This window comes from Chionomys nivalis, chromosome 17 (genome assembly GCF_950005125.1).
Source record: "Chionomys nivalis chromosome 17, mChiNiv1.1, whole genome shotgun sequence".
Classification (NCBI taxonomy): domain Eukaryota; kingdom Metazoa; phylum Chordata; class Mammalia; order Rodentia; family Cricetidae; genus Chionomys; species Chionomys nivalis.
The window spans coordinates 36,070,146-36,094,460 of NC_080102.1; the positions used below are offsets into that span (position 1 = coordinate 36,070,146).

Below are 24,315 nucleotides of genomic sequence, written 5' to 3' on the forward strand. Positions count from 1 at the left end.
CATTGCAGGTAGAAATATGGGAAGTTATCGACATAGTAACTGTGTAATGTGGTTGGTATTAAGAAATCCAATTAAACCCATTTAATACTTACCTTTTCTTTCCTTTCTACTTCAAAAATATGAGAATGGTTGACTTATATTGCAAAATGAATATAAATTGATTAAAGGCTCTCATTGAAATGAGTGAACAGACAGAACAAAAGCCCAACCACCTGAGTACAAGATAAGGGCAGTAACTGCTTCAAATAGAGGACTTGCAGGGGTGGATATGATCCAAATACATCGTATTCATGTGTGAAATCACCAGAGAATGTAGAATACAAATTTATTTTAGAATGGCAGTTTTCATTACCGTGTATGTAGTGTTCAGCCACTAAAGAAGCACTGAATGATGCTTTAGACCAAGAAGTGATCCAACCTAGATCACTTTGCTGAATGTGTACATTAGAAAAATGTCATACAAGCCCCGGTGACAGTTCCAATTGGGAGAATCAAGTTTAATATAAACTAAGTTGACAGGCTTTTTATCAAACTGACCATGCTCTCCCAGGTGTGTAGGTCCCAAGCTGACTTTATTTGAGTGAAACACGTGACTGTTCATTATCAAGAGTGAGGACATTACCCACCTCACAAAAGTTACAAATACCTGCTGTGTGTCAGGTATTGTACACCTGCTAAATAGCCTGTGATTAGCAAGAGCCCTGCTGGATGGCACTGTATACCTGTGAGCTAGCCTTGAGAAGCAGAAACAGGAGGGTGGTCTGATCTACATAGCAAGTTCTAGGCCAGCCAGTGTTACATGTTGGGGGTCCTGTCTCAATCAAAGAACCAAATAAAAACAAACAAGGTCTTTGCTTTTCAGGAGCTTTGGGGCCAATGGGAGATGACAGTCATCATAGCGGACAAACGGGCATCAGAATGGCAGAGGACACATGTAGCAGCCAGGAGGGCATCCAGCCTTGTGTTGGGAGATCGGGGAGACTTCTGGAGCAGGTGCTGTCCAGGCTAGAACTAGAAGGGTGGACAATGGCTGAAAGACGGGCCAGCCAAGGCGTTGCCTTACTGTAGGCTCCAAAATGTCTTTACTTTTCATCTGCACAACAGTTTTCTGAGATTAATGAGGAAAATCCATACAGAAGATTTAAATAACCTGACCAAGGTCAGGGTGAAGATTTGGAGGGAGACTGCCTCACGCAGGGGAATAGTAGGTGAGAGGCCAGAGCAGAAGGGCAGGGGTCGGGGAGAGCTGGCAGCTCTGAGAAACTGGAAGCAACCTAGGGAGGCCCTAAAGATTAAGTGCATGGCAGGAGGGGTGCCAGGCAAAGCCAGAGAGTTGAGCAGGGCCCAAGAAAAAAGGAGCCGTATATTTAGTGTCCAAACTGGGACACTCTAGACAGTGACAGAACACAATGAATAATCATCTTGGCCTTGGTGTTGGCCAGAATAATCATAAATCTGGATATTCCTGGGCAACATGGCTTGGATGCTCAGTGTCCTGATAAGCCACACTGAGGACTTCCCACACTGTGGAGCCTTTCAGGTTCTTCAGTCTGAGACAGGATACAGCCTGGAGCTTGTGCTGGAAGAAGGCTTCCTGCATTACAAAGCAAAGGTGGGGAGCTAAGTGAGTTAGACAGTGGGATAGGCTCCCGGATGCATCCTGCACTGGCCTCTGCTCACCTGGGAGAGTCACCTGTCACTGCCTTCCTCCTTGTTCTACATGGAGGTCCAACTTGGACACTGCTTCCCAGACAGTATAATCTTTGGCCTTGTCACTACCTGCCACTCCCCTTCATTTGTCTGATTCCTACTCGTCTGGGTTCAGCTAGGATGCACCTCCTCCCAGGAAACCTTCCCAGGCATGCAGAAGGCACAGCTTGCTACTGTTCCTCCCCAGGCTCCAGGGAGCAGGCCCTGCTTTCTCACACTAGACTGTAATTCTGGGAGCTAGGTCACATCTTGCTTAGCAAGACATGTACCCTTTGCTTAGCATATAGTGAGTACTTCCTTAAATGCTTCCTGGTGAGTAAGTGGCATTGAAATGCCCCTAAGTAGAATGCAGCCATCCTTGGGGTTTTCACCCTGTGCTTTCTGCATACGCTTTAAAAGCATCTTCAAAGAACATCTGTCACAGCTTTAAAAGAAAGGTGGCCTGCGCCGCAGTGAAGTGCTTGGAGTTCACGGCTGGGTTCATTGCCTGCAGAGTTGCCTTTTAAAGCTCCCGAGAATTCCCCCATCCCCGGCTGACACCTGATTGTTATGCTAGCTAAGGTTCTGTGTGACCGGAGGGGGTGCACAAACACAGTGAGCTGGAGAGAGTGTCTGGAGGGGGTGCACAAACACAGTGAGCTGGAGAGAGTGTCTGGAGCACAAGGAGGTTATGTGCTGGGCCTTGGCCAGACCCAGGTAACATCCACTGAGCTCTTCCTTCCAGTCCCATAGCAACCCAGGAACTGTCCCTGAGTGGCAGGTGCCCAGAGATGTCTCGTCAGTGTCCCTCTCTCCCACGACCCCCAGCATACCAGTTTCCAGATGCTGGGCAGTCACTCAAGTCAACGGGGCTGGAAGGACTGCAGGTGAGGGAGGGACAACATCACTCTAGCAGCCAGAGGGACAGGACAGTCCTCATAGTGAGTTAGCAGAGGCAGGGGGCCCCTCAGAGGCAGGCCCTCATGTCTTGTTCACACTTGAGCAATAGGCACGGTGTTTTCATGCGGGACTGTTAATATGCAAGAGGGATAGCTGTGTTTGTCTGTATTTCAAGATAACCTTAAATCTCCTTGGTTTCTCGACTCTGGAAGTTTATCTATAGTCATGTTGAACTCAGATCAGTTTAGGGGCTCCCTACCTCCCTCTTCCTCCCCAAGGAGACTTGACACTGTGGCTTTGCGGAGGGGGAAGTACCTGCTCCTTGGTGTTTGAGCATTTCTTCAGTGTGGCCTCTGGTGAGCCAAATCTCCTGACATTGCCCTAGTATTGACTCTCTCTGCCTGTATCCACTGACCTGGTGTAGGTTGGCAGGCTGTGCAGGTCCATTTCCCCCTTGCCCCATCGTGAGGCTCTGTCACTTATGCCACCCCCTCAGCTAACTTGTCAACCCCAGAAGCTGCCAGAGCTGCTCCTGCATCTCACATGGCAGACTCTGAGTGGTTCAGATACCACCCTCCCTTAATCTCCCTTCCCTTCCACCAATGACATTTCTTCACTACTGCCCTGCCCTGTTCTGCTGTCAGGTGAGCAGGGTGGGCAGAGCTCACTGTCCAGGTATCCCCTGGATAACAGGCAGAAATCCTCTTTGCCCTCAGAATGAAGCAGCATGGGAGGGAATCTCCCAGTTATGTGCACTGCTGAATGCTCCCCGCCGAGAACAGTAGCTAGCTAGTGGACTGAAAGGTGCTGGTTGACCAGATCCTCAAGTCTCTGAGGCTACCCTGGGCTTGCCCTGGATAGGCTTACTGTACTGCACCCACTGAGGCTGCCTGACTTCTCTGGACAGCTCAGGATAGGCTAGGAGCTTAGTGTTAGGAACACTTGGCAGAAGCCAAGCCTCTGCTTCCTCGGAGCCTTCTCCGTTACTAAGCTGGCTTGTGTTTGCTTTGTTCATTTGTTGCAGCAGTGCTGGGGTTGAACCTGGAGCCTTGCGCATGCTAGGCAATGTTCCTTCGCTGAGCGCCAATCCTCAGCCTGTTTGTTGTTAGTTGAAGACTTCTACCATCATGCTTCTGTTTGGGCAGTGTGATGTCATACAAGTGGTTGTGCTTGGGGGAGGGCTCTGTGGATCCAGTGCTTCTTAACCTTCCTAATGCTGCACCCTTTAATACAGTTCTCATGTTGTGGTGACCCCAGCCATGAATTATTTCATTGCTACTTCATAACTGTAATTTTATTACTGTTATGAATTGTAATGTAAGAATCTGATATTTGACCACTGTGAAAATTTGACCCCCTCCCAAAAGGGGTGGTGACGCACAGGTTGAGAAACACTGCCTTAGGGGTTCAACAGTATGTAGCACTGTGGGGGTAGAGACCACCTTGTAACACGTGCTGATTCTTCTCCTGTCTTTGTATCCCCAGTTCCTAGCACACACAGAAAGGCCCAGATGTTGTTGGGGTGTCTGGTGTGTACAGAGCTGATGAGAAGAGAGAGAAATAGAAGCTTGAGATGACCCGATAGTTAAGACAGACTGGGACTCAGAGAGGAGTGTTCAGGTTCATTAAATCCTACTCAGCGAAGCCGCATGACTTACTAATTGAGATACTATTTATCGATGGGCAATATGGTAAGGGCTCTCCTCAGGCTAATATACTAAATTAAAGGCAAAGCCCAGAGAGCGTTGCCTTTCTGTAAACATAAACTAGAATAGCTATCAACTAGATACCAGTTGCAAAACAGGTAAAGTTCCAGAAGGAAAGATTAAGAAATTAGATTTTAACTCAACAAATAGTTACTGGGTTCCTGCCGTGTTTGTGTCAGGTGCTGTGGTGGGCCTGGATGTGTGGCGGACCCTGTCTGTCCTCTAGGACTTTCTGTTCTGGCTGAGGTGGTAGGCAATAGACAAATAAAGTACTTAGAGCTGTGACCCGAGGGATGGGGAAAACAGACCAGAACTTTGGAAATCAGCGATGGCTTGCACTGGAGCGCTTCCTTGAAGAGCGAGCTAGCTCAGGAGCTGAGGTGGGAGGGTGGAGAGGCCTGGAGAGGCACTGTCTGAGTAGAGAAAACAGGAAGCACGGACGCCCAGGTGGAGAAGGTTAATTTTCCCTTGAGAAGCCACATGGCTGCAATGTAGCACAGGAAGCGGGTGGTGTGACAAGATTTAATCCTCAGCCCGTGAGGTGTGTGGGGTTGGACCAGCTGCTGAGTGCAGAGGGAGAGTGAGGTAGTGGGAGAGCAGGAGCGGAAGGGAGAGAGGAGCACCTGTGCCTACCCTGGCAGTTGGGGTAGGACAGAGCCAGTTGCTGTGGAGAAGGGGGTGGGCTGGAGCTGTGTTCTGAGCACTGTCAGGACTTCCTGATGAGCAGATGTCAGAAGGATGACAAATGAGCTTGGGAAGGGAGGGTATGATGGTGCCCTTTACTGTGGAGGAGGAGGCAGCAGGGGAAGGGGGTAACTGCAGACAGTGTGTTAGCTGTGCCAGGAGCCCTAAGAGGCCGCTCTCCTCTGGGTGGACTGACTAGAATTGAGGCACTGGAACAACCAGACCAGAAGGAAGGCAGTCGTCAGGCTCTCTTTATTCTGCTCCCTGGATGGGACTGTCTGCTTCCTGGATAAGACTGCTCCCTGGATGGGACTGTCTGCTTCCCGGATGAGACTGTCTGCTCCCTGGATGGGACTGTCTGCTTCCCGGATGGGACCGTCTGCTCCCTGGATGGGACTGTCTGCTCCCTGGATGGGACTGTCTGCTCCCTGGATGGGACTGTCTGCTCCCTGGATGGGACTGTCTGCTCCCTGGATGGGACTGTCTGCTTCCTGGATGGGACTGTCTGCTTCCTGGATGGGACTGTCTGTTCCCTGGATGGGACTGTCTGTTCCCTGGATGGGACTGTCTGCTATGTGTTTAAGAAGTCATCATTCCATTACACCGAATGCAGGCCCTCGCCAGACATGCCTAGCCTTTTAATAAAATTCTGGGAGAAAAACCTCTAGTAGTTGACCCTGTCCTTGCTGATTATAGTTGGTGTTCAAGCTGTTGCTTCATTTTTTCAAGCTGGCAGTTTTAGCAAATGTGGTCCTGGCTTAATCATCTTGGTATTGCTGTCTTCCTCACAGCAGAGTAAGATCACAGCAGAGTCCAATCAGCCATCCGTCACTGTACCAGACCCTGCAGATCTCACAGAAAGAAAGGGCTACTTAGGATCACAACTTTGCAGTTTCAGTCCGTGGTCAGTTGGCAATGTGGCTTCAGGGCCTGTGGTGAGATGGCACATTATGGTGGGGTCACATGGAGGAGTGAAATGTCTTACCCTCTTGGTCAGGAAGCAAATGAGAGGAAGAGGAGGGTGAGCCCCACAGACCCCTTCAAGAGCATGCCCCCAGGAAATGAGGGTCACCTACTAGGCTCCACCTCCTAGAGATTCCATCATCTCTTAGTAATTCTACTTTGAGGACATGCCTTTAACATCTAGGCCTTTGGGAGACCCTTAGCATCTCACTGTGGCCAAGAACTAAACCGCATACATAGCTAGTCTTTAGAATGTGACTAGGCTCACACAAATGTGGGCTTTGTTTGTTTGTTCCTCTCTAGAGTGTGTAAGTAATACAGTGGCATGCTGTGGCTCTCCAGAGCATCTCTAGATAACCCCAGAGAGTTCTGCAGCAGATTCCTGTGCATTGCTGGATGGGCACGGAGTATAGAAAAGCGATAAGCAGAGGGCTGCAGTAATTACAAACCTTGGTAGGCAAAGGTGGTGCCACAGCAGAGCTTGACTGTGGCTCTTGCCAAGGTCAGCTGCTTTGAGTGAGTACAGATCAGAAAGGTGCCTCGCTTCTAGGCCGGCGATCGAGTCATTTAACTTAGAAAAGAGAAACTCAGAGAGGAGTCTGTCACAGTTAATGCCTGTTGCCAGTCTCCTCCCCCTGTAACCTTGGAAAGCTTAGTTATCCATAAATTCTCAGCCGTAGAATTGTGACAATTCTCTGCTGATCACATCTTCGATGCCATCTTCCTGTCTCTGGAGAGCCTGGCCCCTCCCTGAACTGTTGTGATGTCTCTTTTCATGCCCTCCCTTCCTGAGCCTTCATCTGCCCATCATCTTGTCTCTTACTCTTCAGAGCAGCCTTCCTGGCTCCTCACAGTGAGGACCAGACACCGCAGGTCTTCCCACTCTTCAAGCAGGTGAACAAAGCGAGGCAAGGTCCTGGATGAGAAAAAATTCTTCATGCACATTTAGGGGCTAAAGGAAAATTCTAAGGGCAAACCAGAAGAATGACTCACCTGAGAGCTGAACCATGGTTGGAGCATTAACTGCAAATGGATATAAATCAAAAGACAGGTTCCCCTAAGCCAGCATCACAGTCAGAGAACTACACCTTGGGCCGGGAACAAAGGCAGACACCAGACCTCAAATTGCCTTACACTGGAGCACCCAAGGGGACATAGATCCATATGCTTAGTTCCCAAGATAACTCAGGGCTTTTGAACTTACAGACTAGCTTGAGCCCAACTTGATGTCATAGTCAGTGACCACCAACCAGAAAATGGAGTCGGACTACGTAAGTGAGAGTCTTCAAAGGCAGACCAAGTGTTCACCTCCAGGGACTCTCTGGACATGGGTTACCTCTTGTAGGATGCTAAGCAGCTCAGTGTAGGATGTTTTTGTTTTGTTTGTTTTTTAAAGATAGAGGCAAAGGGCTAGGGAGATGGCTCAACGGGGAAGTGTTTGTGTGTGGGCAGTGAGACCTGCCTTTGAAGCCCCAGCACTCATGTAAAAGCCAGGAAGGTGGGTGGCATATGCCTGTAAGCCCTGGAAGAGAACAGTAAAGGCAATGGGTAAGACAGGACAATTCTGGGGATTTGCTGGCCAGCCAGTCAACCCAATGTATCCAGCTTCTGAGTCACCAAGAAACCCTGTTTCAAAAAAATAATGTGGAAAGTGATTTAAAAGAAATAAAAAATACAAAGGACACGTGGCATCAACTCTGACCTCCATATGCACCTGCATTGGTGAGCTCACACAGGTTCACATGCATGTACCACACGCACGTACACAAAGAATGGAGTCAGTAAGTGAGAACCGTCTAGAGAGATTTGAAAGTAGCCAAGGGAAACTTCCAGAGAGGAAAAGAGAAAACTCCGTGGGCCAGCGAAGGTGAGGCAATGTTAACATAGAACCCAAGTGAGAACTGCAGATTTACCTGTGGACCAGGAAGAAGCCAGAATATAGTGGAGGCCGAGGAAGTGGGAGAAAGTAGACACAATAAAAAACGTGTTTTTCTCAGCAGAGCCAAGGAGAGAATCCCAGAGAGAGGCAACACTGTAAGATGGCAGCCGGTAATGTTTCCAGAATTGGTGAAAGACATAGGAAGTGCAATATGCAGCAAGGACGATAAATAACTGGGAAAACCACTAACTCACACGTCAGGGTGCAGGAGACAAGAGACAAAGACCCAACAGGCAAGTGGAAGCTGTGGAAATCAGCTAGACCAGGAGCAGACTTCTGAGCAGCACCATAGAGGCTGGGACACAGGTATCTTCCGGGCACAAAGGAAGATCCCTGCTCTCCTAGAACCTGCAGTCATTGATGAGGGGTAGGTTAAGGAGTGAAGAGAAAACTTTGAAATGGACAAAAATGTGTTACCTATTGGCTCTCAGGACAGTGTCATCCCGAATTTCAGGAAGGAGGGGATTACTCCAAAAGGAAGATCTGAGATGCAGGATGCAGTGGTGAACTTAGGAGTTGATAAGGAGTTGGTAAGGGTAGACACTGTTTACAATAATGACAGAGTTTGAGAGAGCGGAGCAAGGAGGTCACTGTGTGCCTGGAAGTGACTTCAGAAATGAGTAGTGTTGAGAAGGGCAAGGAGAGATTCGCTAAGCACTGTGGGAAAAGAAGGCCAACAAGATAGGGCCCAATCTCCAGGACCAGACCTCTGAATTCTTTAACATGGACACCAACAAGAACAAAGGCATCTTTCTGGAGGGGAGACCCTGCTGGAGCATTTGGAGACTGGGGGAAGTACCTCCCTGGAGCAGAAACTGTCTTGCCTGGTTTTAGGAAGAAGGAAGAGAGGCAGGCTGTGGAACTGTGTGTGTAAGCTTGCTAGTGGTGTCTCTGCTACTCAGAAGAAAGGCTAGAAAGACACTCAACATACATCTGTAAATCACATGATCAAAAGGCTTAAGGTAATTAAAAAGAAAATTTATCAGTTGAAAAATAATTATAACACCTAATTTGTGGTGTTAGAATGAGAACTGATCTGTCAGGTAACCATAGCATGCAACTGTTTCAGGACCCTGAAGACTCAGAAGGTGACTTCATATTCAAACTTTAGACACCCTAATATGTATGCTTGGATGTTAAAGCAGGACCCTTTCAGCCTATCTGATTTTGCTTGAGGGTCTAATAATAAACTAGACACCGAGGTATCAAGTCTTTATATGGAGATTTCACACAGAGGGAGAAAGGGAGGATGGACGGAGAGAGAGAGAGAAAGACATAACAGGGGGTACAATGTGGTGGAAGAGGAGGAATCCAATGAGGAGGCCATGGTAACATTTCCTGAGAAGGTGCTGGATCTCATCTTCCCCCTTAGGTCATTGTCGTCATGTTGGGTCTGTTTGCAGAGCAGATAACTCAGATGGATGCCAGAAGTCTCAGAGGACATTCCTCCAAGAGATGCCTAGAATGGTGGCATCTACCCCAAGCCTCATTATAATCCCAGACTCATTTCATCGGGCAGACGGTCATAGACTGACCTAGCCTTATAAGAGGCTTTGAGGGATGTTCTTTGGGTTGGTGGCCCCAGTGCTAGGAATCTGATTGATGCTAGATGTTATAGTCAGGCTCCAACTGCAGGTGAGGGACAAGGTGGCTGGTAGCTGTGGTGGTGAGCCTCAGTGGCATGGTGAATGGGACTGCTCTGTGCGTGTGTCAGAGCATGTGAGCTATGGGGTGGAGGGTGGGGAATCATGACTACCTTGGGTCTTGTCTTGGAGGACAGAGAAAGACACCAGAGGTTAGAGAGGAAGGTGCCACCTACAATTAGGTTGTAAGTCCAAGCCTGCGAGTCAGCTGTGATTCTTGTTATCTCGTATCACCCTTGCTTCCAAAGTGAAAAATGTATTAGAGTCACACCAACACCAGCATCTGCTCCTGTCCCACCAAGGTCCCTGTGGTTATTGTGGAAGCCTCTTTCCTTGTGACTTGGCTTCCCCTGTGCCCTTTCTTCTATCCCCTTTCCTTCTTGGTCACTCTGCCACAGCCATCTCAGACCACTGATATCCCTGGAATGTGGCAAGCATCTGTAGGGCCTTCTCTCTCACTGGAACATTCCAGACTTCTCTAGAGCTCATGATCACTTCCCTCACCCCATTTGCTTTGCCACTCATGTGTCACCCCAGCACCAAGGCCCCTCTGATGGTCCCCACCAGCCTGTTCATTCCCTGGCTCTGCCTCTGCCCCTGAATGATTTTATTTTCCTCCATAGGATTTATCACTGTCTGACCTGCTAAATATAAATCCTTGTTTAATTATTCATTTCCCCTCCCCCACCATGTAATATAAGCTGTAAGGGGGTACAGACTTCATCTTTTTGTGCACTGTCATATTTTTAGTACCTAGAATAGTGTGTGACATGCCACCTAATAAATATCATTTGAATGAATGAGTGTATGAAATGAAAGGAGCAGAAAGAAGAGGGGGGCTCGTCAATCTTAAATGCCACAGAAATGTCCTGAGATAGGACTGAAAATTTTCCACTGGCTTCAGCAATGAACAGGCCAGTGCCAGTCGCCCAAGGGCAGCTCCATCAGAGAGGAATGGACCATGTTGTGAGGAATCAAACAGCAAAGAAAGAAATGAACTCAATGCAAGTGTGTATTGTTACCATTTGTTTGGGTGAGTGGCGCAAGAGGAAGATAAAGCACACCAGCATAAGGGGCCCTCCGAGGAGGTATTTAAAACCAAGGTGTCCATCAGCGGAGGAACGAATACAGACAGTGTAGCCCCTGCGCACAATGGAATCCTCTCAGCTTCACAGAAGAGAGGACTCTTGTTCCCTGAAATAGTATGGCTGAACCTGAAGGGCATTGGGTTACATAGGATAGGGCAGACACCATAGAATATACCTTACATGATTCCACACACATGTGGAATCTTCGAAAACAGAACTCAGAAGCAGAATAGAATGATGCTTCCTGGGGTGTGGAGATGTTGGTCAAAAGTTATAACGTCTCGGCCAGAAACAGGCTCTGAAGGGCCACTGCACAGTGAGGAGCAGGATAAATAACAATGCTATACTTGAGGATTTCTAAGGGAGGAAATCTTAAATGTTTCCAAAATCATTAGTATGTGAGGTGGTAGGTTTGTTAATTCTCTTCCTTTAACTTCACATTATGTCTCTAAACCAAAACATTCCATCATATACCATAGACATACACAGTTCTCATGTGTTGAGCATAGCTTAATAAATATGGAGAGGGTCGAGCACCTCCCTGAGCCAGGGAGCACCTAAGACAAGACTGAAGACAGGAAGAAGTGCTGGCTAGGATGAGTCTCGGTGACAGACACCAGACAAGGACTGAGCTGGGAGCATTGTTCCTGACCCTCCAGGCTGAGCTGGAGGGCTGACTATAGCATGAGGGGTGCTCAGTTTAAAGTCTGCTTTTCCCTGGTGCTTGGGCAGAAGATCAACTGCTACAAAGCAAGTGGGAAAGGCCGGGTTGACAGAGGTGCCTGAAGACAGCAGTGAGGGTTCGGGATTGTGTGGGAGAGGATGAGAGCTGAAAGACCAGCCAAAGAGCTGCCCTCGCCCGAGGCTCCAGACGGCTGACCACCAGGAATTTACAGTGCTGTTCTTCCTCCAGCCAGGCTCAGACACAAGTTGGGGTTCAACGGTTACACTGCAGAGAGTTGGAGGAAGAGGTCTCAGGCCTGGAGTCCCATGCAATGGAACCATAGCAGAGGGCGGCTTCATGAGCTTTAACTGCCAACTTGACACAGCCTGGAGCCACCTAAGAAGAAACTATTAGTTAAGGAGTTGCCAGGATCAGACTGACCTGTGGGCGTGTCTGTGGGGTCTTGTCTTGACTGTTAATTGATATAGATGGGCCCTGCCCACTATGGGCAGATAGTCATCATCCTATAAGAAAGTCACCTGAGCGTGACTCTACAGTGAGCCAGTCAGCATCTTCCTCCCTGGTTCCTGCTTCAGGTTTCAGCTGGAATTCCTGCTTTGAGTTCCCTCAGGGATGGACTGTGATGCAGAAGTGTAAGCCAAATACATCATTTCCTCCCGGATGAAATTAGCAGACTCGCGAGGGACCCTTAAAGAACTCTCCGATTCACTCCACTAGAGGGAGACTTGAGGAGGAGCCCCCAAAGGGCCATAAAAGCCAAAGCAACCACCACTAGCAGAGGGACAGTAACAGTGACCAGGGGAGAAAGGACAGACACCATCTCTTCTGTGCTTTCTCTATGTTCTAACACCCACAGGGCAGAACTCAGGGACAAGAAGAGATCAAGACAGACCTGAGGATGAGGAGGGAAAGGAGGGAGCAGTGGTGAGGGCCCAGAGGCATGTAGGGACCTCAGAGAGGCCAGCCTGCAGTGGCCAGGCCCATGAGGCTGGAGGAGTCAGGCGCCAGTCCGTGATGCCGGAGTCACACTCGGCCTGCCCTGTCTCTCTCACACTCAGACTCCTGCTAGATTTCTCTCCTGTTGACTCCAGCCATCTTCCAGCTCTCTATTTCCTGCCACCCACGGATTCATTAACATTTCTTCCAGTTTTGAACGAATTTTAGATACTATATTTGGGGTTTTTTTTTTTAATGAAATCTCCTTAGCTTGGGTTTTATAATCTCTCACTTTTCACTCATCTTTCAGAAAATTTTTTTCTTCTTAGCCAGTGTATCTGGCATTTTATTTCCATGCTTAACAATTCCAGTGACTGAAGTCTTTCCTGGCTTTTGCCTCCTCATTACAGAGTCTATCCGAAAAGTGATATTCTGTGAATGAAAACATGTAGAGGGTGCTGGGATGAGACGGAGTAAGCAGAACACAGATAAGCCACAGACTAGTGCTGCAGACCATGCAACAAAACGGAAACAGAGCAGAGAGCTGTAAGATCAAGGACAGTCCCTGTCTAGGGGAAGGGACCGGTCTGCATTGTTTCTGGAAGTCAGTAAGGTGATCATAGAAGGACATGATCTGGAGATAATGTTGCTGGTTTTATTGGGAATCTTCTTGGTTTATTTTGAATAAATACACAGTCATGCTTCATAAGAAGTAGCATTTCTTTTTCATTCACAATGTAAATGGTATTTAAAGGCTGGTTGTTGTGCTGTGGACCTACCCAAGATCTACTGTTGAAGTAAAAAAGTTAATTATTGGTGTGCATGCTTGAGAAAATGTTGGGGAGCTATCCTTCTGTGTCCTATCTTCGTTCTCTGCATCTCAGATGCCACCTGCTGAGGACCAGTGGGCACGGGCTTGCACCATGCCTGAGGTCTACAAGGGTAGGGCTTGCTCAGGTTCTGATCACTTCAGGCAGAGCCGTGGCCAGAGCTGTTGTAGTTCTCTGCCCTGGCTGGCTCCTAATGACAGTTCTCCATACCCGGTAGTGAGACCCTTGGGCCCGGCACAATTTGAGATATTTTGTAGTTTAAAATATTTGAATTCTGGCTTGAATTAAACCCCTCCCGGGTTGAGTTTAACTTTTTCCTCTTCTAGAGTCATTGTTTGTTCTTGTACGCCTGTGGGTCTCCACCACTTACGCCTTTGTGCCCCTGCTTATCTCCCAGAGCCTGGTGCTTGCTCACCGTACAGGATGGCCTTTACATGGCAGATGTCGGCTTCATTTCCAGAGCCTTAGAGACACAGCTTCTGAGATGGGCAGGCATTCATTCTCCCTTTCTAAAGCTGCAGCCTAGTGAAGGAAAGTGTGATTTGTATTACTGGTGGAACCTTAGCTATGACATAAAACTTAGTAATGAGCGCTCCGTGCCGATTTTATAATCCATTCATTACAACCCATTTCCATGGCATGAAAGCTGCTAGCTGCTCTACTTGAAGATGCCTTTTCAAAGTCCTTTTCTGTAGGCCCTCTTTCTGTCCTCCTGTTAGAGCGGAACAACTATGCCAACTCATTCTGAAGGGAGCAGTCCACATATTTGTGGGTCTTGGGGCTGTAGTTCTGAATGTGTTTCTTCTCCACACTTGGCTGTGGTTACAGCACAGTTGAATGCAATCATGCACCTATTCCACCCTAGCACAGACCCTAAGGGACTGGGTAGCTGTTCAGACTTATAATTATTTAGGATTTTGTGTATGCACCACAAGAAAAAAAACTATAATTTTTTGTGTCATGCATTTGATTTAACTTTTATATTCAATATCCATTTTAGGTTAATGACCTGCCTGTTTTAAACCAATATATTAGTAAGCAATTTAAATCATTCCTGTGTTAATAATTTGTAACTGTGGCCTCTTAGCAAAATGACCTCATTATAATCTTCACATCCTATTTCCTCTGATTAGCTTAATTACTGAAAGGGAAAAAACCTCCAGTCACGCCTTTTTAAACTACAGAAAGCTGTATCTTGGCATCCATCTTCAGCCATGTCTGCCAGCTCTCTCCTTTGTAGCCGTAATTGGATCCTATGCGTCAGACCCACAAGAGAATGGAGCACAGTGCCGGCTCTGTTGGACTAGAACGCCCATTATTAGATTTATAATAACAAATACATAATAACACGCAACAATTATAGTCCCTAGAACAAGCCCACAGAATTGCTGAAAAATGAAAAAGAGGAGTCATGTGGGGTGTTCCTGTCTGTCGACAAAGTTTCTTCACTCCGAACCCAACTGAAGTCTCTGTCAGAATGTTCCCTTGTGCACTAGCCAGGCCACTCCTGACCCACTGAGCAGGCTGGTCTCTTTGGCCTGGAGGTTGTTTGCTGTTTTCTGGCCTTGGGTGTGTTCATGTTGGTCTGTGTGGAAATCTCAGCCTGCTTTCTTCCACAGAGAATATGCTGCCTCCTGAAGGATAGCTATGAAGCCTAGGACAGCCGCCTTCCAGGGTCCCATTTTGCATTAATCAGGTATATTGGCAGGTTACTAAGTCGAGCTGGTGCGTCTCATGATTTAATACTGAGCCTCCTATTGAGGAGTCGACTGGATAGATGCTTGAGAGAAAGCTCTGACATTCAGGTTTAAATGGAAAGAAAATGAGAAATCAGATAAAGCTAGCCAACCAAATTAATTCACTCAGAACTCCTCCCTGCTCTTTCAGTGGAATTCACAGAAATTCTTTCCTGGAAAAGGTTGGGAAGCCTTCTGGAACAATCACATTGGTGTTTGCCGTGTATGCAACGATGTATTTATCTTCCAACTCAGAAAGGCAGCACCAGTGTTACACTCCATCAGAGTCCTCACACTCTTGAGAGCTTTAGAAAAACGTCCGTGAACGCTTCTTTTCCTCATGTGTTCAGCAGCCATCTTCCCAAAAACCTCCTCAAGGAGATAATAAGCAGGCTCAGACATATACGGACCAGCTTGATCCTGCTCACGTGCCCTTCATCCCACAGATGAACAATGTAAGTCTGAGGTAAGACTGAGTCACGTGGCAGTTGCAGATACAAGCACACATCCCGGGCCTAGGTTTGTTAGTAAAGAACAACCCTATGGGTACATTTGGATCTGCCAGCTTCCTTAGTCCCGTCTTCGGTTCCCCAAGGCAGAAGAACATTGAACTCATGAGTCTGGCGTCTGTTCCTCGGCCCTTGAATCCTGTGTGATCCCTGAATAAGCCCCTGGACCTCTGGGTATCTCAGTGCCCTGTGTCTCAAAGGACTGCATCAGGATATCCTCTCTTCCTTCTCCTGGCTCTACAGATGACTTTATTTTAGTGTCCAGATCTTTGGGACAGCAATGACTATCAGATACTCTGCCCATTGCCTGTGGGCTGAACAGCTTCAGTAGGATTTGTGCTCTGCAAGATATCACTCTACTGGAGGTGACAAGAAATTAGACTGAGTTAGAGACAACACATTTGGTTAGTGCTGTGATCCAAGAGCTTGAAATACTGCTGGACACATTCTCATACTTAATACGTGTTTGTCAAGTGAAGGGATACATTGAAATAATGAGATTGGCTAAAGAAAAGTCAGTATTCATATGGAATTCATTATGCAATAATGAGTAAGGAAAACAGATTCATTTTAACTTGGAAGGTTAAAATTTTTTCATCAAGAAATTAGATTGGGCCTTGAAGAATAAAATCATCTTTGTCAGAGTGGGAAAGAATCCTGCAGGCTGCGGCTTGTCCATGAGCAAAAGCATAGCCCCGTCTGAGGGGTGCCAACCCAGAAGGTGGTAGTCCTTGGCCAGATATAAGGAGGGGAGAGAATTTCAGGAAGAAGGAACAGCTGGGTGGAGTCTTAGCACGGGAGGGGTGTAGAGGGTGAAGACAGGAAAGCATTGCTGGGTCAATGTTTCACAAGGGTAGTGATGGAGATACAGCAAGAGGGGTAAATTCATGCAGAGCCGTAAACTGTGTTAGGTAGTTTGAGGACCAGTCATTCTGGCAGGCTGTGTGGAGTGGACCAAGGGGGCAGATGGGAAGATTCAGGAACTGTGGTGGAGGCTTCCGAAATACCCCAAGTGCTGGGGAAGTTGAAGGCCATGTCAATAGAGGAAAAGTAGAGGTCAAGAATAGGAGGTCAGATCTCCCCAAAGGAGCAGCAGAACTCAGCAGAGACCAGGGTTAAAAATGTGTGAATGGGGGGCTGGAGAGATGGCTCAGAGGTTAAGAGCACTGGCTGCTCTTCCAGAGGTCCTGAGTTCAATTCCCAGTAACCACATGGTGGCTCACAACCATCTGTAATGAGACCTGGTGTGCTTCATAAATAAATAAATCTTTAAAAAAATGTGTGAATGGACTGCACACAGACCATCCTAGTTCTAGCTGAAGTCTGGCAGTAAAGGATACTTTATTATAGATCAGAAAAGTGAAGTGTTGAGGATATATTGCCTACATTTCAGAGGAAAAGAGGCTGGAGAAGAAGACAAGGTGGTTGTCTGGGGAACAGGAGCCCAAAGTTCCATCAAGGTGACAAAGTAACAAGCTTCCAAAATATTTCTACACTCTGTTTCCTTCCTCCCAACTCCTACCCATCAGTCAAGAGGTCCACAGCCCTGGATTTTTCCTTTCTTTCTTCTAGAGCACCTCCTCTCTCTGCCACACACTAAAAACTAATAACGCTGATTGGCTCGTGCCTGCCCTGATGATGCAACACGGATGTTGGTTCCAGCCTTCTTTCTTTGCTGAAGTTCCATTTACTTGGACACGTTCCATCTTTCTCCTCTGCTCTGACTTTTTACTGTAGTGGTACTGCTAGATGATTGGCCTACTTAGTGTCTCTCCAGAGCCTTTACACAGCCCAGAGTAAATAGCAGGTGTCAGTTAGCCAGCCCTTTCTCTCCTTCATTGCTCGCTCCTAACTTTCCTCTGTTCCTTCCTTAGTATTTTTATGGTACTCAGTATCAAACACAGAACTTTGCTTATACTAGACAAACACTCGACTGCTGAGCTGAAGCCCAGCCCCAACAGCTGCTTGATTGAGCATTCTTGATTTTAGGTTTCACATACAGCATGCTTTAGTGTCCAGGACAAGTAGAGAAAGCCGATGTCAGGGAGAGGCACATTAGGGACTCATTAAATTTAGCAGACACGTGCATTCCTTCCATATGCAAAAGCATCCTGTAGGCTGTAAGGTCAGAGTGCAGGAACTTCATATATGATCAGTGCTATATTGTATCTAATTAAGTCAAATAATGAGTTCATGTGGAAGTATGTTTTATCATTTCAGAAAAGGCATGGATTCGGGTGGAGTGTTATCTATTGGAAATAGCTTCTAGAAGCTCTAATTGATTGATATGGGTCTTGTGGGGTTGGTAGGATTTATACAAGTGAAGCAGGAAGATGTTGCCTGGTGGACAAGATGCAGGGATCAGGAGCCCTGGGTCTGCCTGAGAATGCAGCCCAGCCTGGCTGTGGGTCATTTCCTTCCTGGTAAGTAGCAAGTAAACTGTGGAGAGTCTTCAGAACCCATGGAGTGCGGAGTTGGTCACTGGCATAGGAGGGGACTTCCACATACAAACTATAAATAACTAAAGTAGTGATTACAGAGAGTTAGTTTGGCATGTTGTACAGAATGGGGAGTGTGTGGAATTGGGCTGACAGCAGAGAAGCCCAAGGCAGCTTTGTTCCAGAACCTTCAGAACGCTTTCATTTTCTGTTCAAGTAAAGATTTTTATTTTTAAGATAAAATGTACTATGCATTTGAAATCATTTTTCCCAAGCATTCTACCTTCTGAGCTGTATCCTCAGCCTCTGTCATCAGAACTGGAGATATGTTGATTTAATCCCTGACATAGTTTAAAAAAAAAAAAAAACAATCTAGATTTAATAAAAGTCCAGGCAACCAGTTTGCAGTTTATTCTTCCTAGACTGTCAGGGTGTCAAGAAAGGATTGATAGAAATAGAGGGACTTTAGTCAAACTTGTCTTGTTGAATTTTAAGATATTTACTTATTTATTTAGATTCTTTGCCGTAGGGTTTCATGTAACTCAGTCTGACCTTGAACTCTCCCTGTAGCTAAGCCCTGAACTTTTGGTTTTCCTGCCTCCACCTCCTGTAATGGCAGAGCTTGCATCACGAGCCCCTCACTGAATGCCTCTCACTAGACCCTGCCGTCTCATTGAACTCTTAAACTTGTCTTCAGTTGTAAGCTTTTGTATTAACATGGCATCTCAAGTCTTCACCCGTGACAATGCTGATTTGGGTTGAGTGTTGTTAGGATATTTTTGTGGGGAAGCCGTGGTCATCCTGGGCTGTCCTATTTTACATATCACTGAATTTTAAAGTAAATTTCGTTACATAAAGAGCAAAACATTTTTCTCAAATATAATGGAGAATCAAGAGAAATATTTAACTAAAATTCCCTTTAAGGAGTGCTTTAAAGCAAATATAGTAACATACACATGCTTCTGAAATACCAAGAATCCAGTTTCCTACTAGGATATATTAGTGCTTCTAACAAAGCCTTTTACCAACTAAATATAACTGGGTCATATGCAAATTAGTAATATTTCAGAAGAGGTTATTTTCATCTACTAATTTTCTATTTCCTCTTATTGTTATTAAGTTGTTAAACTATGTTAAATTTAGAAAAACAAAAGCATTACTTTCTCTTTGGTTCTTGTGTCTGAATTTTTCCTTCCATTGAAAAGACATTGATTGAGTACATCCTTCAGGACTGGCACCATTGGGTGCTGGGACACAGAGACAACTCAGGGTGGCTGTATCATCCTGGGACAAGACTTGACCTAATGAAGTGTTATGGGTGCTCATCAGGCTCCAGTCTTTGGTCGTGGAGGCCATTATAAGACAGAAGGGTCAGGGCAGGCTTTGAAGAGGAAACGGTACCTGAGTTGAGTTTCCAAAGATAGAGCAGTAAAAAGATGGAATCCCAGGACTCAAGAGCAAGGCACGGGACCTGAATTCCAGGCTAACCTAAGCTACAGAGTCACACATTGTCTTAAAACCCCAAAAAGTAAAAAATTAAAAATGAAGCCGGGCGGTGGTGGCGCACGCCTTTAATCCCAGCACTCGGGAGGCAGAGGCAGGCGGATCTCTGGGAGTTCGAGGCCAGCCTGATCTACAAGAGCTAGTTCCGGGACAGGCACCAAAGCTACAGAGAAACCCTGTCTCAAAAAAAAAAAAAAAAAAAAAAAAAAGAAAGAAAGAAAAGAAAAAAAAAGAAAAGAAAAGATGTGACAACTAGAAAAAGCATGATTTCTGGTGGAAAGCAAAATAAATTCCCCTCTTTCTCACCCTCTACTCTCTCTCTCTCTCTCTCTCTCTCTCTCTCTCTCTCTCTCTCTCTCTCCACACACACACACACATACATATTCTGTATTTACCTTTTAAAGCAAAATGTGACTGGGTACTATATTTTCATTCATAAGCCTTGCTGAGTTACAAGACCTCGAGGAGCTTAGGGTTTTGTTTTTGGCACTTTACGTTGGAAAACAAGCCCCATGGGGACTTCTTATTAAGTTGTTTCAGCCTGAGTTCTTACCTCTTAGATTAGTCCTTAACTAAGATTAGTTAGTACATGCAGAATTAACTACAGGGATGAAAAATTTTCAAAAGTAGATTCTAGAAGTTGACACTTAAGGCATCTTAACAGTTTTTTCCCCATTTAGACATGAATCTCTATCTCAGGACACTTCAGTGACAGGTGATTTGGTGTACTAAGGAATCCAGCTCGACAGCTTAAACAGTTCAGATTGCTTACCTTATGTCATTCAACAAATGTTCTCCCAACCTGCTGAAACAAGCCTGCAGTGCCACAGTCTAAGAAGCAGAAAGCAATTTTATCTTCCCCTTAGTTTTCATGCCGCACAGATACTTTAAATCTTGCCCAACTCCTTGAAACTGTATTATCAGAAGGAATAAAGGAAGCATTGAGCACGTGGTTCTTCAGGTGAAGCTTAGTCTGCTCCTTCTGTGAGCCATGTGTTACCATCTCCTTCGAGGGGGGGCATTACTCCAGCTAAAGCAGCACTGGTATCATCTGAAGTGGGATCCTCTTCATCAGTTCCTAGACCAAGCTTGATCACCCCGTGGATCCTGTTAGCATGTGTCTGGGGATCTTCCAGACTGAAGCCAGAAGACAGGGTGCAGCTTGTACACAGGATGACCTGATCCTTCACATACTTGCCGTTCTTGTCAGTCTCTACCTTTCGCCTGCAGGTTTCAGTACTGGAGTGGTCAGGGTTTATCTCCGGGTGTTTCTTTGCTGCCATGTAACCTGTCATTGAGTTGTCCCTGAGGGCTTGTGCTCACATGACTCTCTCCATGTTTGCTGTCCACCCATATGTTCTATAGCGATTCCATGAGGGTTTCACCAATCGCTTTGACCTTTCAACCTTTCCCTTTAAGATGTCTTTTATAATTTTGTAAAAGTTTTCAAACGTTGTCTTTCTCTTGCTGTCTTCCTTTTCTCCTCTTCATCTTCTGGAAGTCCCAGTCCTTCTTTGGTAACGGACACTATGGTCTCGCCCTCAGGTCCTTCAGCTGTGAAGTCCTTCACTGTATCATCCATGGGCTCAGTTGTACAGATTGCTTCTCAGTCATGCTGTCAGAGATGTTCTGAGTTAGCTACTTGGTTGTTGGTCTCAGCTGGGATAAAATGGATGTGCTTCTGGTTCTCCTTCACTCTGGGGCTGTCCCTGAGAGGAACCACCTCATCCCCAGAAGCAGGTGTGCAGAAACATAGCCACTCTGGAAGCTGCTTCCAATTTTGAGAGGTTTCATGAATTCGGAGCTTTATATTTTTTAAGAAGCATTCATAAAACTTTCTGTAGTTCTCTACATCTTCTTCCAGGTCAGCGGGTGGCTCAAGCATTTTTTGACCAATTTTTTTTTTTCTGATAACTTCCAAGTTTCTGCTTTGCTGCGACATTTCATGGGAAATACTTAGAGGGAGAGCCTTGGATTCCGCCGCCCCTCTAGTGAACTTCAGATACTCAGAGATTAACTCCTCACAGTTACCCATGCTGAAAAATCAGTGTTTGTACAACTCAATCTTCTTTTTCTTTTCTTTTTCTTTTTTTTTTTTTTTTTCTGTTTCCAAACAGATCAAAAGGAGAAAATCTTGGGACAAAAAGAAGAGCTCAGAATTCCAGTTGTCCTTCAACATAAAAAAATGCTTTACTGCCAGTGCCCTTCCCACTCATTTGTTAGGCTCTTCGGGCCCTCCGCATCTCCATTAGCAATGTCATCAGGATCTCTGGGCCAAGTGGCTCTGTTCTGCTTAATTCTTCCTGACCATGCGCTCCCTTAAAACCTCCTTCTTGTCACTGTCCTTTTCTTTGTCATGGGAACCAGTATCTTCTGTTTCAGGCTTGTCATCAGACTCCTGTTCTTCTTTTTCTTTCTCCTCCTCTTTATCTCATTTTTCTTCAGCCTCATCATCACGGGCTTCCTTATCATGTCTCCTTCTCCACAGAGAGAGTGATGGAGTAGCCAATAAGCTAAGAATGTTTCTTCCCAACTTCCTTTATTCTCATTTCCTCCGAATACTCAGCTCAGCCTTCTTTCATTCAGATGATAACCTTTGGTTCCCTGAGTCAGTCCTCACTGGAAAGATGCCCCTACTGAGGACTCAGGCACACTGCTCATCTTCATTCTTGGTGACCAGGGTCACTTTCTCTGCAACCAAATACACAGAGTGGAAAGCAACACCAAACTGGCCAGTCGCAGAGATATCTGCACCAGTCTGCAAGGTCTCCATGAAGGCTTTGGTGCCAGTCTGGGCAGTAGTGCCAAGGCCATTGATCAAGTCAGTCTTGGCCATTCCAATTCTAGTGTTGGTTTGATCTTGTTTGTTGGTAAAGAGATTAATGTGCAGCTCCTTCCCTGAGTAGTTTACTAGGATCTGTCAAACTCTCATCTCTGATCTTACCCAGAGGGTCTAATGAATTTGAAATGAGCTCCCTCAGGAAGATTTCTTCATTCAAATAGAAACTATTGATGATCAAGGATGTTAACTGGAAATTTTTTGCCTTAAAGGCAAAAGTCCTAACCTCTTCCTCCTCCATTGGTTGGCGTTGGGTCTGAATTTCCTCAGGCATCTTTGCTGAGTGACCACGCACAAACCGAGTCTAGCTGCACCACGACACTAAGGCGACTAGTATAAGTTTCTTGAACTTTCTACTCCTGGGTAAATCCCAGAAGTTTTCTGCAACCTCTGGAGGTGCTGAGAGCCTGCATGTGTGCACTCTGAAGGATCATACAGTGTACTTTGGGATGTGCTTAATCGCCTGGCAGTGACCTCCTCCCTGGTGGAAGTGCTGGGGAGTAAGCACACCCCCTCTCACTGTGTTGTGATTCTAATTGCAAGAACCCAATCTCTTAAGAAACATTTTTTCTGTCCATTTCCAGGTTAGGATGAAACTCTCTGAGAACAGTCCCTCATACTGAGGGTTGGGATCCAGTCCATCTAGAAATTCAGTCCAGATGTGTGGTTTCAGGCAGTGGTCCCAACCCAGGTTCACCTGAGGTTTTGGTTTCTTACACTGCATCAGCCCCTTCTGTTCCAGGCTCTCCTGGTGCTTCGATGTATTTGTGGCTATTTAGTGACAAGATGGGCAGAAAGTTTACATTGTAGTAACAATCAAAAAAACTCTGTAAAAGAATGTGTTGTCTTCCTCATAGACAAAAGATTCAATAAAATGGTGCTGCTCCTGAGGAGCTTCTGAATGTGCCTCCTGGGAAGAGACAACCTTCATTCCAGGGGAGATGAAGGGTTCCATAATGATAGAATGATGTATATTTTGTCCGGTTTATCATGTAAAGGATGAAGGCTTGAAGGTACTGAAAATATAGTAGCTCAGAGACAGATGAGTGGGTGAAGGGAGAAAGATTTAAAGGGAAGTTATTGGAAATCTGTGCCTTGTGTTTCAGTGTTGCTGAGAGAAGGAGAAGCAGCCCCCAAATGACTCAGGCATCAGTTATAGCTCAGGGGTACTTGAAATAGAACACACCAGCCTCGTAGGAAAGACCAAATAAGAAAGATCCTGTTTATTAAAGTGGATTTTAAATAGAACGTTTCAGTTTTAATGTGGGGCTACTTGCTATTTTACAGATACCATGTCTATTCCCTCAGAAAAAAGACCATCAATGCAGACAAATATGAGTTTAGTCAAGAGACTGGAGGAAACCATCACAAATACTACCACAGGAAGTCCCCCACAAACTCCCCAGGAAAAGCAGACGGCTGTAGAAAGCTTTGAAACACTGGCACCTTCACAGGCATTTAGGCCGTCTGGTAAAGACGAGTTTGTCAGCCTGGGTCTGAGGATGTCCAAGTCAGAGTTGATGTTCCACAACCAGTCCTCTGTGGAGACACTCTATGTCTCACCCTCGTTCAAAACTGTCAGCCCCGAGAAGGAGACCAGAGCCAGTGAGGACGTCCAGACCCCTATGCAGTCCAGAATCTGCTGGATGGAAGAAGATGTGAGCCTCAAGCCCTTAGCCATGCGGGGTGAGTGTACCCCCAAACAAGTCAATAATGCTAGTGAAAATTCTCTGCAGAGGCCTTCTGTGACCTCTCTGCCTTCTATCCTTTCCTTGTCTCCTCCACTCACTCTTCCTCAATCCTATCAGGATGTAGCCACCACTGAAGGGCTTCTTGGGAGGTCATGTGTCCTTTTTATTAAATGAGTAGCAGACACTTCAAGCAAGTACTTGATCAAATATATTAATATCAATTCTGAATAACTGTTAAGCAAACCAAATTAGATGTTACTGACATTCACTGAAGCTTCCGGTTAAACATGTAGGTAACTCATGAAGAGACTGTGTGCAAGAGAAGTGGTTTTGTGTGCGGACACATATACATACACAGCTGTGTGTGCATTCTCTAAGGCTCTAACGTATGTGCACCAAAGGGTCAAGGAACCATGTCCTTTCTGTGTCTATCACAGCAACCGAGGAAGAGGATTGAGGGCAAGGTGAGCAGGGCTGTATAATGAGTCCCTGTGTGAAACAACAGAATGAAATGAGCTGCGGTGTTATTTAGACTG

The 24,315-nt window shown here is 46.1% G+C and overlaps 1 protein-coding gene and 1 pseudogene across 1 annotated transcript in view; one reads left to right on the forward strand and one right to left on the reverse strand.

Moving 5' to 3' along the window:
• The window catches only part of Enthd1 (ENTH domain containing 1), a 109,171-nt gene that overhangs the window by 66,778 nt on the left and 18,078 nt on the right, over positions 1–24,315 (forward strand). The window contains exon 5 of the mRNA XM_057792418.1: positions 23,376–23,807. Within this exon, the coding sequence (XP_057648401.1) occupies positions 23,376–23,807 (432 nt within the window). The remainder of the gene's footprint in view (positions 1–23,375; positions 23,808–24,315) is intronic.
• Positions 20,218–22,362, reverse strand: LOC130888799 (heat shock protein HSP 90-alpha-like; annotated as a pseudogene).